Raw genomic sequence first — 14,773 nt, forward strand, 5'->3', positions numbered from 1 at the left:
AGAAGGGACTGTGAGACAGAGAAAAATTTTTTTTTGAATTTTGCTCATAACAGTGGTCAATTGAGTTTTTATTACTTGAATGTAGTAGCTATGATGTGACTTCTATAATTCTTGCTTTTAAATTAAGTTTTCCAAATACTAATTAGTTTACAGTGGGGGTGGAAGTCTGATTTCAGTCTCCCTACGTTAAATGGTTTGGTTTCTTTCTTTTTTGTGTGTGACCGTAGGCATGATGTCACCAGCTACGTTATATGATCGGTACAGCTCCCCGACAGCCAGCTCTACCCGGAGACGGCTGTTTGCGGAAAATGACAGCCCCTCCGACAGAGGCCCCCCAGGGCGCGGGCCGCCCCAGCCCCTGGTCAGTGCTGTGCCTGTGCAGAACGTGTCTGGGGAGGCTGTTTCTGTCACACCGGTCCCTGGACAGACCTTGGTAACCATGGCAACAGCCACTGTCACGGCCAACAATGGACAGACCGTGACCATTCCTGTACAAGGTAAGGACGGCAGAATCGGATACTGAGTTCCTTCTCTGCGGCCCTTACAGAGAAAGTGACCTGGGATCGGGCTGGAATGGTGATAGAGACGGGCGGTAGGAGGGGAGGAATTGGAAGCCCTTGCCTGGCGAACCTTCTGTTACTAACATTTCCTTCGTGTCTTTTTCTCTTTCTAACAAACTGTAGGTATTGCCAATGAAAATGGAGGGATAACATTCTTCCCAGTGCAAGTCAACGTGGGGGGGCAGGCGCAAGCTGTGACTGGCTCCATCCAGCCCCTCAGTGCTCAGGCCCTGGCTGGAAATCTGAGCGCTCAGCAGGTGGCAGGTACAAGCTTGCAAGTCCCTGGTCAGGTGGCCGTTCAGCAGATCTCCCCAGGCGGCCCCCAGCAAAAGCCGGGCCCAGCTCAAGCCGGCAGCAGTGCGCGGCCCAGGAAGACCAGTTCTCTCTCCCTGTTCTTCAGGAAGGTAGGTGTTCGTGGACCCTGATGGTCACGAGCTCGGGACATGTGTTAGAGGACAGCGTTTGAAACATTGTGTTTATCCACCAGGTTTACCACTTAGCAGGCGTCCGCCTTCGGGACCTGTGCACTAAACTGGACATTTCAGATGAACTAAGGAAAAAAATCTGGACCTGCTTTGAATTCTCCATAATTCAGTGTCCTGAACTTATGATGGACAGACATCTGGACCAGTTGTTAATGTGTGCCATTTATGTGATGGCAAAAGTGAGTATTTTTGAATATAAAAGTAAAAAGATGCTACTTCCTTACTCTCAGAACATGTTTAACAGCTTTATTGAGATATAATTCACACTCCTCATAACTCACTTAGAACATGCAACTCAGTAGATTTAGTACATTCACAGTATGTGCACCGTCCCCACAGCCAGTTTTAGAACATCATATTCCGTTGTATGTGTATGTCGTATTTTTCCATTTTTCAGTGTATGGATTTTTCCCACTTTTGGCTATTTATGAGCATCTGTGCACAAGCTTCTGCATGGACGTTTCCATTTTGGTCCATATCTAGGATTGGATCGCTGGGTCACATGGTAACTGTGTAACCACCTGAAGAATTGCCAGACCGTTTTCAGTAGTCATGGCACCAGTTACATTTCTGCCAGCTGCAAATGAAGGTCCTCATTTCTCCACATTCTCATCAGCACTTTTTATTATCTTTTTTTTTTAAGTAATTTATTGAGGTGATATCTATGTAACAGAATTAGACATTTTTAAATGAACAATTCATTGGCATTTAGTCCATTCACAATATTGTACACCCACCATCTCTGTGTATATACGCAGAGGTCCAGTTCACTGTCCCTCAGACCGTTGGAAGGCCACCACATACAGTGTTCCTCTCACTGACCACCAGTGAAAGAGGTGCCCCTTCCGGAAGTGCGCTGGGGGCCGGATAAATGGCCTCAGGGGGCCGCAGTTTGGGGACGCCTGGTATATAGTTTCAAAACATTTCCATCTCTACAAAATAAAACTACTTACTAATTAAGTAGTTTCTCTCCATTCCCTCTCCCCTTAGTCCCTGGTAACCGCCATTCTACTCTGTCTCTAAACCAGACGGTTCTAGGTGCCTCACATCAGTGGAATTTTCTAATATTGGTCTTTTGGGGACATGTGTTGTTTCAGTATAATGTCCCCTAGATTCATCTGTTACAGTATGAGTTATATAATTTTTTTCCTTTTTGAAGCTGAATAACATTTCCTTGTATGGATATGTGTAGCACACTTTGTTGATCTATTCATCCATTGGTGGACACTTGGGATGTTTCCACTTTTGGCTTTTTGAATAATGCCACTATGAACATGGGCATACAAGCAGCATTACTTTGAGTTTTGGGTTTCAATTCTTTTATGTATAAACCAAAAAATGGAATTTGTGGGTATATTAATATACTAATATAGTCTCTTTCATATTTGAGGGGCTGCCATTTTGTTTTCCACAGCAGCTGCTCCATTTTACATTCCTACCAGCAGTGCAGGAGAGGCCCAGTGTGTCTACACACTTCCCAACTAGGTTTCCCTTAGTTCAGCCAGCCCAGTGGCTACTGACTGCTACGTTGTCGTGGTTTAATTTGTATTTCCCCAATCATTAGTGAGCTTGAGTGTCTTTCATGGCGTTTGTTGGCCTCTATCTGAGTTTGGTCTGGCCCCCGCTCTGGGTGTGAAGAGCTCTCTCATTGTGATGCTGGTTTGCAGTTCTCTGTTGACTAATGATGTCGTGCACCTTTTCATTTGCTTACTGGTCATTGGTATATTTTCTTTGGAGAAATACTTGTTTAAACCGTTTCTCCATTTTTGAATTGGGTTGTTAGCTTTTTTGTTGTTAAGCTGTAGGAGTTTTTTTTAATATATTCTGGATGCAACTCCCTTATCAATTATGATTTGCAAATATTTTTTCTCATTCTCTGTGTTATCTTTTCACATGATAGCATTATTTGAAGCATAAAAAATTTTAATTTTGATGAAGTCAGTTTGTCTTTTTCTTTTGTTGCTTGTGCTTTTGGTGTTATATCTAAGAATACATTGCCAAATCCAAGGTTGTAGGTGTGTCCCTGTTTAAAGTTTTATTGGATTTTCATGCATTATACCAACCTTGCTTGCATCCCACTTGCTCTTAGTGTAGAATTCTTTTTATATGTTACTAGATTCTGTTTGTAATTATTTTGGAGACTTTTGTCCTATTCACAAATACTGGTTTGTAGTTTTCTTGTTAAAAAGAAATAGGCTTGGTCTGGTTTTATCAGGGTAATAGTGGGCTCGTATAATGGAGAGGGGAGGGATCCTTCCTCTTCTGTATTTTGGAAGAGTTTGTGAAGAATTTGTATTCTTTGAAAGTTTCATAGAACCCATTGGAGCCTATGTTTTGTGGGTATTTGATAAAGAATTTTTGTCATAAGTCTGTTCATGTCTTTTTCTTCTAGAATCAGTTTTGGTAGTTTGTGTCTTTCTAGGAATTTATATATTTCCTCTGTGCTAATTTGTTGGAAACACAGCTATTCATAATATTCCCCCTTTATAAAATTATTTCTTAGTAATTTGAGTCTTCGTTTTGTCTTGGACAGTCTCACTCAAGGTTTGTCTGTATTGTTCATTTTGTCAAAGAACCAACATTTGGTTTCACTTATTAATATATACTCTATTATTTCTGTCTGCTTTAGGCTTAGTTATTGCTTTCTTTTTTCATCGTATTAAGATATTTGGTTAGATAATTGATTTGATGTCTTTTTTAATATAGACATTAACAGATCATTTCAGTGTTTTCTAATTTTTCTATTGATAAAACTCATTGGTTATCCAGGTATGTTAATTTCCACATATTTGTGAATTTCCCAGATTTCTGTTAATGATTTTTGGTTTCAATCTAATCTGGTCAAAAAACACTTTATATATATATTTTTTTTCTTTTATAATTTTATTTATTTTTTTTTAATGGGGTGACATCAGTAAATCAAGATACATATATTCAAAGATAATATGTCCAGGTTATCTTGTTGTTCAATTATGTTGCATACCCATCACCCAAAGTCAGATTGTCCTCGTCACCTTCTATCTAGTTCTCTTTGTGCCCCCCCCCCCCCGTAACCACCACACTCTTATCAATGTCTCTTGGTCTCACTTTTATGTCCCATCTATGTATGGAATAATGCAGTTCCTGGTTTTTTCTGAGTTACTTATTTCACTCCGTATAATGTTACCAATATCCCACCATTTTGCTATAAATGATCCGATGTCATCATTTCTTATGGCTGAGTAGTATTCCATAGTGTATATGTGCCACATCTTCTTTATCCAGTCATCTATTGACGGGCTTTTTGGTTGTTTCCGTGGCCTGGCCACTGAAAACACTTTATATTAATTGAATCCTTTTAAATGTGTCAGGTTTGTTTGTAGCTTAGCACATGGCCTAGCCCGGAGAACGTTCAGTGTGCACTTCAGAATGTGGGTGCTCGTGTTATTGCTGGTCTGCTAAGTCTAGTAGTTCCGAGTTTTGGAAAAGTCTTCAGTTTCCTCACTGATTTTCCACTAGTTGTATCCATTGTTGAGAGTGGGGTATTGAACTCTGCAAATGTTAATGTTAAATTATCTGTTTATAATTGTTATAGCTTCCTGATGGACGAAATACCCCTCTTTAGTAAACTTTTTTAATTGCAGTGACTGGTTAATAGGATCATACAGCTTTCAAATATAATCTTTTGTTTTCAAGTATTTTACAGTGTGATATTTGTGAAACCACCCAGCTTTTGGGGGTTGCTGTCTGCACATTTCCCTTTCCATCTTTTTCTTTCAAAGCTATTTATAGTTTTAAATCCAAAGTGTCTTGTAGACAGTGTACTCATACTTTTATCCAGGCTGACAGTTTTTGCCTTTTGCTTGTGTTAATCCATTCACATTGAATGTTATATTGTTATAACTGGATTCCTGTCCATCTTACTTCTATGTCTCATGTCTTTCGGTCCTCTTCCTCCTTTACTGCTTTCTTTTTGTATCAGGTGATTGCTTTCTAAATGTGGCATTTTAGTTTCAGTAATAACTTTCACTTTATTATTTTTGTGGTTATTTTAGGGCCCACCATATACATATGTCTATTGGTCTGTGTATCCTTTTTCTTCAGCTTGAGATATAGTTGATACATAACATTGTGTGAGTGGAAGGTATAAGGTGTGATGGTTGACGCATGCATACATTGTATCACTACCACAATAAGCTTTGTTAACTCCATCATCTCACATAACTTTTTTGTTGTGAGAACATTTAAGATTGGTCTGCTAACAGCAAATTCTGTTTTTTGTTTTCTTTTTCTGAGGTATTTATTTCATGATAACTTTTCTGGATATTGGACTCTAGTTTTTTTAATTCGAGCACTTTGAGTATGTTGTTCCCCTGCCTCTGCCTCCATAGTTTCTGCTGAGAAGTTCTCAATTATTTTATCGGGGTTCCCTAGTAAGTGAAATACTGTTTTGTGTCCCTCAAGTAAAATTCTCATTTGTTACTGTAGATTTTATTCCAGATCTTGGTTCAGCTACCACTTAATACCTCTGTTGCTGAATTTTAGTAAATGTCCTTTAATAGGTATTTATTTGTTGTGTGCCTTGAGGACCATTTCCAGAGACTTTAAGTGACTGATTTTTAAATGTAATTTTCACCAGTTTCTCTGTAAAGCAGGTTTATAACAACTCCACACAGTATTTTGCTGGAAGTCGATTTCACTCAGAAAATACTGATTCGTTTCCAGGTCACAAAAGACGACAGGTCCTTCCAGAATATTATGCGCTGTTACAGGACTCAGCCACAGGCCCGGAGCCAGGTAATACCGTTTCCTTTGAGGTCTGGAAAATAAAACTTAGTCTTTGATGAATACGAAAAATGAACCAGAACTGATTCTGTGGCTTTCTCTCCAAAAGGTAGTGATAGGAAGTACCTGACTTCTTAATTCAGCTAATCCCAAAAAAGATGTTGGTTTCTGTGTCACCTTTCAGTCTGATTTAGAAACATAGTGCATTTAACCAAGACACCATTTCATGACATTTTAAAACTTAGTTTACCTTTAATAATCATCATCTAAAAGAGGAAGGTATGTGAGAATTGGTATTTGGCTTAGAAAGACTTGCTTTTATGGTTGGGGACTATTACTGCTCTGTTGTATTGTAGTCAGTACTTGGAATGTGAAGCCAGACAGGCCTTGGTGTAAACCCTGGAACTGTTATTTAAAAGGTAGAGGACCTTGGCTGCATTTATGAACCTCCCCTGAGGGGGAGACCTGTTAGCACATATGGTTGTTGTGAGAAATGTAAAAGCCACGTCAAGGTGCTGGGGCCGAGGGTGTCCTCGGTGAGGACTAAGCTCTCCCATTCCTGTGGTCTCCTGGCAGGTGTACAGAAGTGTCTTGCTGAAGGGGGGAAGGAAGAGAAAACACTCCGGCAGCAGTGAGAGCAGCAGTCATCAGGGTTCCCCGACAGAGCTCAACAAAGACAGAAGTAAGTGAATCTGGATGAACACACGCAAAGTAAAGTCAGGAGCTTCTCTTATTTTTATGCCTAGAAGAGGATTACTAAGTGAAATCAGTACTAGGGAAACAAACTATTTTATTGGCAAAAGATTTGATGGAACAATAAACAGAATTCTAAATTTAGGAACCAACTTGCTTGTCCTTTATCCCATAGCTTTGAGTCACACTGTGCAAAACATTTTTCTCCAGGGGAATCGGGAGGTTTCAGGCATGAATTTGTTGGCCAGAGTTCCAGAAAAGTCCAGCCTGTCAACTGAAACCATGTTATGGAAATTCCATCCCTAACTGTCCCACTTAATGCAGGGCGCAGGTCCCAGACAACCTGGGTGTGACTCAGTGGAAAGGCTTCGGTGTGCCCTTCCCATGCTTGTGGCCTGGGAGTCACGTAGGACATGCTGCCTCACCTGCGCCCTGCTCCCCGCTGTGAACTAAGTGCCCCCTTGCTGCTGCTAAGACAAGCAGAGCCTGTAGCTGTGCGCCTCGTCTGTCTGTCTGGCTGCCTTTTCTGTTTTCAAAACGACCCGCACCAGCAGCCACGCTCAGTGCCCTCTATTGTCCCCACGCAGCCAGCAGAGACTCCAGCCCCGTCATGCGCTCCAGCAGCACCCTGCCTGTGCCGCAGCCCAGCAGCGCCCCGCCGACCCCCACGCACCTCACGGGGGCCGGCAGCGATGCGGAAGAGGAGGAGAGGGGAGACCTCATTCAGTTCTACAACAGCATCTACATCAAACAGATCAAAACCTTTGCCTTGAAGTACTCGCAGGCCAGCACAGTAAGTCTGGGGGCCGTCTCCCACTCCTGTCCACTGGGAGGGATGCGGAATCCCTTCAGCTTCTCTGCTTCATTTGTACCAGCTTCTTTTACAGAGAATTCTCTTAAGTAAAATGAAGTGTAATAATTTGGTAAAATTATATTGTTGTGTAGTAGGACAGGAGGAATAGATGGTCTATGGATTTCCTACAAACAGAACAGGACAAGAGAGCATGGGTTCCAGTTGTCCAGGGCTTAGCAGCTGCGGTGATCCTGCACGTTAACTTGTTCCGTGCCCTGTTTCCTCCTGTATAAAATGGGAATGAGCGTGGTCCCCAGTTCATGGCATTGCTGTGAGGATTAGATGACAATGTGCTAAAAACGCCAGCCGCGGCTGACACAAAGCAGGTGCTGACATGTTGCTGTCTGTATGGTTTTCTTGGTCACTTCTTGCTGTCACTGTTGACCATTCAGAGCATGGGTTTATTAGGCCCCTTGACCCTTATAAAGATAACCACTTTCAGAAAGTCTCTGGTTAGAACTGTTGTGTAGCTTTTTTAGAAAGGCTGATTTTTTTCCCAGCTGGACGCTCCTCCACTGTCGCCGTACCCGTTTATCAGAGCGGGCTCCCCGCGCCGGGTGCAGCTGACCCAGAGCCACCCCGTCTACATCTCCCCGCACAAGCGCGAGGCCGCGCCCTCGCCTCGGGAGAAGATCTTCTACTACTTCAGCAACAGCCCTTCCAAGGTGAGCCTCGCGGTTCCTGGGCTCCTCCTAACTCCACAGGCCTGAGGGGTCTAGACACGGGACTGATGGGGAAAGGGGCCAGGTGTGGGGGACAATCTGAGAGTTGAACAGTAAGGGATTGGGGTCTGTTTTCATTCCTTGCTTTTCCTATTTGTGCATTTTTAACATTCTATTGTGAATCTGGGATTTTGGGGGTTTTGTTAACGTTTGTAAAATTTTAAAATTCTGATTTTTATTAGGGAAAGCAAATGTAGATTTCTAAATTGCTTACTTGACGACCTGTCTCTATGACGGCAGCATGGCATCGCTGTCGTCTGTGTGCTCCGTCTGAGGGAAAGGGGCATTGGCACAGTGCAGTGTGACGTCATCAGCACAGACTTGTGGCCGCTCTGCTGTAGTCTGTGACAGGGAGGGAGAGGGAGGTTGGAGTCAGGTCGGAATGGGGGACAGTGAGCGAGCTGTTAAGAACTTGAACATTTTTAAAATAGAAGTTGGGATAACAAAACATAATGGAAAAACTTTCTATAATAGCAAAGTATCGGTTCATCCCTGTAGAAAAATTATTAATCCTGAATTAGAGATTTTAAAAACTGGATTAAATGAAGATATACTAATGTTTCTGAACAGAAAGACCAGCTCATAAATGAAAAAAATACATTTGTCAAAATACTCAGTTCAAAAGAAGGCCAGCAAAGGAGGAAAAGGGAGGAACGTAAAAATAGCAAACAAAGAGCAAGTAAATGGAAATGGTCTAAATAGACCAATTAGAAAGCAGAAATTATAACTGGATGAAACTTTAAGAAATTATAACTGGATGAAACTTTAAGAAATTATAACTGGATGAAACTTTAAATATAGAAAATTATGACCCAAGTGTCCCATTAACTGATGAATAAATAAAATGTACACCCATACGATGAAGTACTTCTCCAGTAAAAAGTACTGGCCTGCTACAACATGGATGACCCTTGAAAACTTGGTCAGAAAGTCAGTCCCAAAAGGGTAAACAGTGTCTGGGTCCACTGTTAGGGAATGCCCAGAGTGGGCAGGTTTAGAGCAGAGAGGGAGGGACAAGGAGTGCCTGCCTTTGGGGGGCGGAGTGCTCACGGTATAGCACTTCTCTGGAGTGACAGCTCTGGGGACACCCTGAGAACCACGGGCTGTACATGTCAGATGGCTAAATTGTATGGCATGTGGCTCCCGTCCCAGCAGAGCTGTTTCATAAAGTAAAAGGAGAGAGAAAGTTATACTCTGCCGCACTAGACTAAGGACAGCTTGAACGCTACATTAATATCCTCAATATTAACACCTGAAAAGAACATTATCAGTGATAAGATGTCATTTCCTAATATTAGAGAAGATATGTAATCCTAAATATGAAAAAGAAATCCTAGTCGAGACTTGATAGAACAAGTAGAGAAAATCAGTGAGGATGCTGAAGATGTGGACCTTGTTATCAAGCAGACAGTGACCAGCATTGATGGCACACTCTGCTGGCACCAGGTGCGGATGTATGCACAGCGGTCACCGGGATGGGCCGCAGGACAAGCCTCAACATATGCTTTCAAATAATGTATTTCCTCTGACCACGGTGGAATGAAATTAGAAATCATTAACAAAGGTATCTGGAAAACCCCCAAAGCTTTGGAAACTAAATTACATATTTCTGTGAGTCAAGGAAGAAGAAACATTGGAAACTATTTTGAACTTAATGAAAACCTAACATCAAAATTTGTGGAATGCAACAAAAGCAGTGTTAAGAGGGAAATTTATAACACTAACTATCTATATTAGAAAGAAGAAAGGTCTCAAATTAATGACCTAACACTTCATCCTAGCAACCAACCAAAGGACAGGAATCAACGACAAACAACTGAAAGTAGAGAAAATTAATTAAGGCCATTAAAAGTTAAGTTTTTTATTTGTTTTTTGAGAAGATAAAAAAATGGATGCATCTCTGTACAGACTAAGCAGGAAAGAAAGCCACATTACTGCCTGGCCTGTGGTGGCGCAGTGCAGAGCGCTGACCTGGAACGCTGAGGTCGCCAGTTTGAAACCCTGGGCTGGCGCGGTCAAGGCACGTAGGGGAGGCAGTCAGTGAACCACTAAAGTGAAGCAACTATGAGTTGATAATTCTTATTCGCCACCCCCTGCAAAATCAATAAAAATTAAAAATTTTAAAAATAATGAACGATAAAAAGCATGCTATTTGATGTAAAAAATGTGATCATGCTGTTGACCACTTCCTTGAAAGTCAAACTTCCAAAACATATTCAAAAAGAAGTTTTTATAGCCCTATTATCTATTAAACAATCCAGCATACATTCATTCATGATGAAATTTTCAGGGGACTTCCTCAACCTTATAAAGACTATGTATTTTAAAAATCTATAGCTTATGTCACACTTCCGAGTGGAAGACTGAGTACCTTCAGGAAGAGGGCAGGGGCGTCTCCCCACTCCTGCTCCACTCGAAATGCACGGCCGACCCAGACAATAAGGCGAGATGAGGAAGACAGCGGTGGAGGGGGCAGGACAGTGTCCCCATTCACAGCCTAACTCGACAGGGAGAAATCGAACTACAAAAAATTACTGGAACTGGTATGATTAGAGAAGTTACATGATTAATATACAAAAATAAAATGTATATATACTAGCAATGAGTAATTATAAAAATAATTTTTAAATACTATAAACAACATTAAAAAATAAAATACAAGTAAGTCTGATTGATGCGGCAGGACTTGTATCCTGAAAACTACACAGTCTTGGTGCTTGGCAAGAGAAATTAAAGACACAAAATGGAGAGCTATATAGATCTCATGTTCACGAATAGAGAAACGGTGCCAGGATCTCAGCTTCCTCCCGTTTTACCTATAAATTCAACCCAGCTCCTGCCAGACTCCCAGCAGAATTGTCTGTATACAATGCAAAGGAACTAGAACACTCCAAACAACTTTGCAAACACTTGAAGCACTTACACTGTCTGATTCTGGGTTGGAAAGCTGTAGTCGTCAAGGCAGTGTGACGTCAAGGTCAGAGGGCAGGCACAGGTTAACAGACCAGAACAACCCAGAACAGACCACACACACGGCAGGGCGCGAGTGGGTTTACAGTTGTGAGTACCTGGGCAGTTGGTGTGATCTGTACAGAAAATATACAATAATCGCTGTAAACCTGCTTTTGCCCCACCCTGCATATGACTGTCATCAGCTGATTTTCAACAGAGGTGCAAAAGCAGTTCCATGGAGAAAGGAAAGCCTTTTCAACAGGTGGTGCTGACACAGTTGGGTACTCATATACAAAAAATAAACTCAAAACGAACAACAGACCTAAAACGAAGAACCTCAAGTTAAACCTCAGGAGAAAATCTGTGTGAACATGGCTTCTTAGACAGCATCAAAATCACAGTCCCTAGAAGATTGGTATATTGGATTATCAAAATGAAGAATTCCTGCTCGTTAGAAGATAGAAAACAAGCCACAGACTATGAGGAAATTTTACAAATCTCATAGCTGGTAAAGGATTTGTATCTACAATATATAAAAGATCATCAAAACTCAAAAGGCAGACCAACCAAATTTAAAAGTGGGCAAAAGATTTTAACACATTTCACCTATAACGTGCCTACTGAGAGTGGCAAAATCTATATATTGCTGGTGAGAATACAAAATGGTGCAGCATAGCCATCATACCTGGAAAATAGTTGGGCAGTGTTTTATCGAGTTAAACACACCTTTACCATACAGCCAGTAATCTCACTCCTAGGTATTTACCCAAGTGGGATGAAAACTTAGGTTTCTACAAAAACGTGCTCAGGAATGTTTACGACTTTATTCCTAATTGACCGAAAGTGGAAAACAACCCACATGTCCCTCAGTTGGTTAATGGGTAAGCCACCCTGCGGCAGACCCAGCAAAGAGCACGTCCCACTCTGCAGTGGAAAGAGCAGACTACTGACATCACCTAGCAGCAAGAATGAATCTAAAGGCATTCATGCTGAAGTGAGTCACCGACTCGGCAGGCCCGTGAGGTCCCGTTTCTGGGGCATGGTGGGATGTGACAGGGGCGACCTGACGAGGACTAGGAGGGAATGTTCTGGATGAAGGAATGATTTTAGATCTTCACTGTGGTGATTATCTGACTATATCTGTCAGCCGTCTGGAACTGTACACTTACCAGGTTGAATTTTAGGGTTATCATCCAGAAGAGTGACTTGCAGTCCTGCTTGTACATTAGCCACAACCTGGGGAGGTCTCAGAAAAAACTGCAGCACAGAATTGGGAGTTTCTCCAATAACTGAATGCAGTCTTAAGACTGTTGGTTGGAGAAATATTTGTCATCACGACTTAACAGGTGATAGCTGAGGTCAAGGAAGAAAATTACCAAGTGAGAAGTACCTTCGGTCTAGAACCAACCGATAATAGTCTACCCAACATTTACACTACCATGAGAAAACTACCAAATAACAAGGTCAATTAAGACAACTGACCATTAGTGACCCTTGCCAGGGCAGTTTCAGTTTGTTGAACAATAACTTATGGCAACACTGCTTAGACTAAATAATGGGGCGGAAATAATACATCAACAGGGGACTAAACCGTGGTACCGAGATTCTGTAGAATACTAGATGGTGTTCGAGGTGCGAGCCACATGTGCCGACGTGGGAGGTCTGGGAAGAGCTGAGACAGCTTCCGGTACTAGCTGCACGTGAACAAGCTCAGTGTGCTTCCCAGTAGGAAACGACACGAAGCAGCACATGAAAAATCACCACCAGAAAACGATGTGATGGAGTGACTTCCGGGGCTTCGGAGACTTCACACTAATGGCACTAAAAATAGACCCAGTCCCTGGCACCCTGACAGCGCTCTCTCCAGAGGCGCTCCTCACAGACAACTTGCCTGACTTTTCTTGATCCTCCCAAGGGTACTATGTAAACATTACATTCTAGATCATCCTAATAAATCACAAAGGACTCTTCAGGGAATTAAGGCTTACTTGTGAAATTCCAGTTAAGAATGGCTGCTAGACTATAAAGAAAAAAGGGCACAAGACTATAAAATCATGCTTTTTTTAAGAAAAGAAAGTGGGGCTGTGTGGAATTGATTAAATATGGCATAGCAGCATTTGTGATCTATAACTGTTGTACAAAAAGATCGCACGTTTGTTAACTCTGCCGTTTTGGAAGAGTGGACATCAGGTCCCCTCAGGAGCACATTAAAAACAAGTACTCTTCAAGGTAGACCACTTTATTCTAGGTACTTTGTCTTCACGCTGAATTTTGTGCACCCGCATTTTAAAGTTTTTTATATCAATTTTCCTTCACTCCAGAGACTAAGAGAAATCAACAGTATGATACGGACAGGAGAAACACCAACCAAAAAGAGAGGGATTCTTTTGGAAGATGGAAGCGAATCACCTGCCAAACGGCTTTGCCCAGAAAATCACTCTGCCTTATTACGCCGCCTCCAAGATGTAGCTAATGACCGCGGTGCCCACTGAGGTTAGTCTGTTGTATTGAAACTCTTCTCACAAACTGTTTAACAGCATCATTTAATGCATGCTAGATTATGGGGCTCTTTCCTTTCATCTTTCCAGTACCCTTATTTTTCTCATCCCATCTGCCTTTTTTCCTACCACTCAGTGCTTGCCGTCAAGGCTGCTTAGCACCCAGCCTGGGATTTTTAACTTGGGCACGGCTCTGACAGGTACTGTAGAGAAAGCATGCTGCCGTATGTGTATGAGGTCTCTGTGGAGGGCTCCAGCAGAGGACCTGGACTCCAGCCCGTTCCCACCTGTCTGTGGTCCGCTCTGGCTCTCCCGGAGAGCCACACTGGAATGAGGTATTCTGGCCTAAAACGCTTGGTAGGAGTGCGAGCAGTTGGCATTTCCGAAACCTAACAGGGGAGAGAGTCCGACCCAGATGGCCCACGTCCCCCGGCCCGTGTGCTCCCCTCCCGCCAGGCGTGCTGCAGTGTGGCAGGTGCTTGGTTGTCTGCTGTGCAGTGTGTGAGTGGACTTGGGTAAGAAGTGGCACTTTAGGGCTGCACAGGCCTAACTTCGTAGCCCAGAGTTGGCTGTGTATTGTGACGGCACTTTCTATAATGTGAACGTTACTAAGTACAAAACTTCTAGACTAAACACCCAATATCTTCTTTGATGCTTTTGTACTTTTTTAAAACTGTTAAAACCCCAGTAGCCACCTTTGGGGCATTTATTTTAAATTCAACAGGATTTTTTTCCCCCATTAATAATTAGGATCAGCTGGCTAAGGGAAAATTTCAAATCAAGTTGAATTAAGTAAATTATTATGAAAAATTATGGCCTCTTCCTTTAGGAGGTAGTTATCCAAAAAACATGTCAAATAAGATATTTATTTTAAAATATCTTTGGGTGTGTTTCTAGCAGTTCAAAGAAAGTGTAGATTGGAGAGTTTAGGTTTTCACAAGTACATAGTACCATTCATACAAATTAGAAAAGGTTATTTAACACCTACTGAATTTCTCTATACATAGCTTTATTAATCAGTATTGTTCCAGCAGTTTTTAATGTGAAGGAATAATCTCAATAGGGAGAAAATTCTGTTGTAAATTCCATCAGTATAAACAGTTACTAGGTAACTTCATATTGCTCCGGAAGAAACACGGAACTGAACACTGCTCAGTTAGAACAGTGTTCTGCAAAAATATTTATAAAGCCTCTTCAAATACTGCTACTGTAATTTTATATGAAAATAAGTGTATTTTTCAATAAA

The 14,773-nt window shown here is 41.8% G+C and overlaps 1 protein-coding gene across 3 annotated transcripts in view; it reads left to right on the top strand.

Moving 5' to 3' along the window:
• Positions 1-14,773, top strand: part of RBL2 (RB transcriptional corepressor like 2) — a 59,923-nt gene that overhangs the window by 23,309 nt on the left and 21,841 nt on the right. Inside the window, exons 15-23 of one of the 3 annotated variants that reach the window (XM_066243673.1) lie at positions 228-497; positions 684-964; positions 1,048-1,224; positions 5,750-5,821; positions 6,386-6,491; positions 7,090-7,295; positions 7,856-8,020; positions 13,351-13,522; positions 13,664-14,722. In XM_066243673.1, coding sequence (XP_066099770.1) covers positions 228-497; positions 684-964; positions 1,048-1,224; positions 5,750-5,821; positions 6,386-6,491; positions 7,090-7,295; positions 7,856-8,020; positions 13,351-13,521 — 1,448 coding nt within the window. In that variant the 3' untranslated portion in view covers position 13,522; positions 13,664-14,722. Of the gene's footprint in view, positions 1-227; positions 498-683; positions 965-1,047; positions 1,225-5,749; positions 5,822-6,385; positions 6,492-7,089; positions 7,296-7,855; positions 8,021-13,350; positions 14,723-14,773 lie in introns of those variants that run through there. The other 2 variants (XM_066243672.1, XM_066243674.1) reach the window with 2 other exon arrangements.

The sequence above is a fragment of the Saccopteryx bilineata genome, chromosome 9 (genome assembly GCF_036850765.1).
Source record: "Saccopteryx bilineata isolate mSacBil1 chromosome 9, mSacBil1_pri_phased_curated, whole genome shotgun sequence".
NCBI classification, from domain to species: Eukaryota; Metazoa; Chordata; class Mammalia; order Chiroptera; family Emballonuridae; genus Saccopteryx; species Saccopteryx bilineata.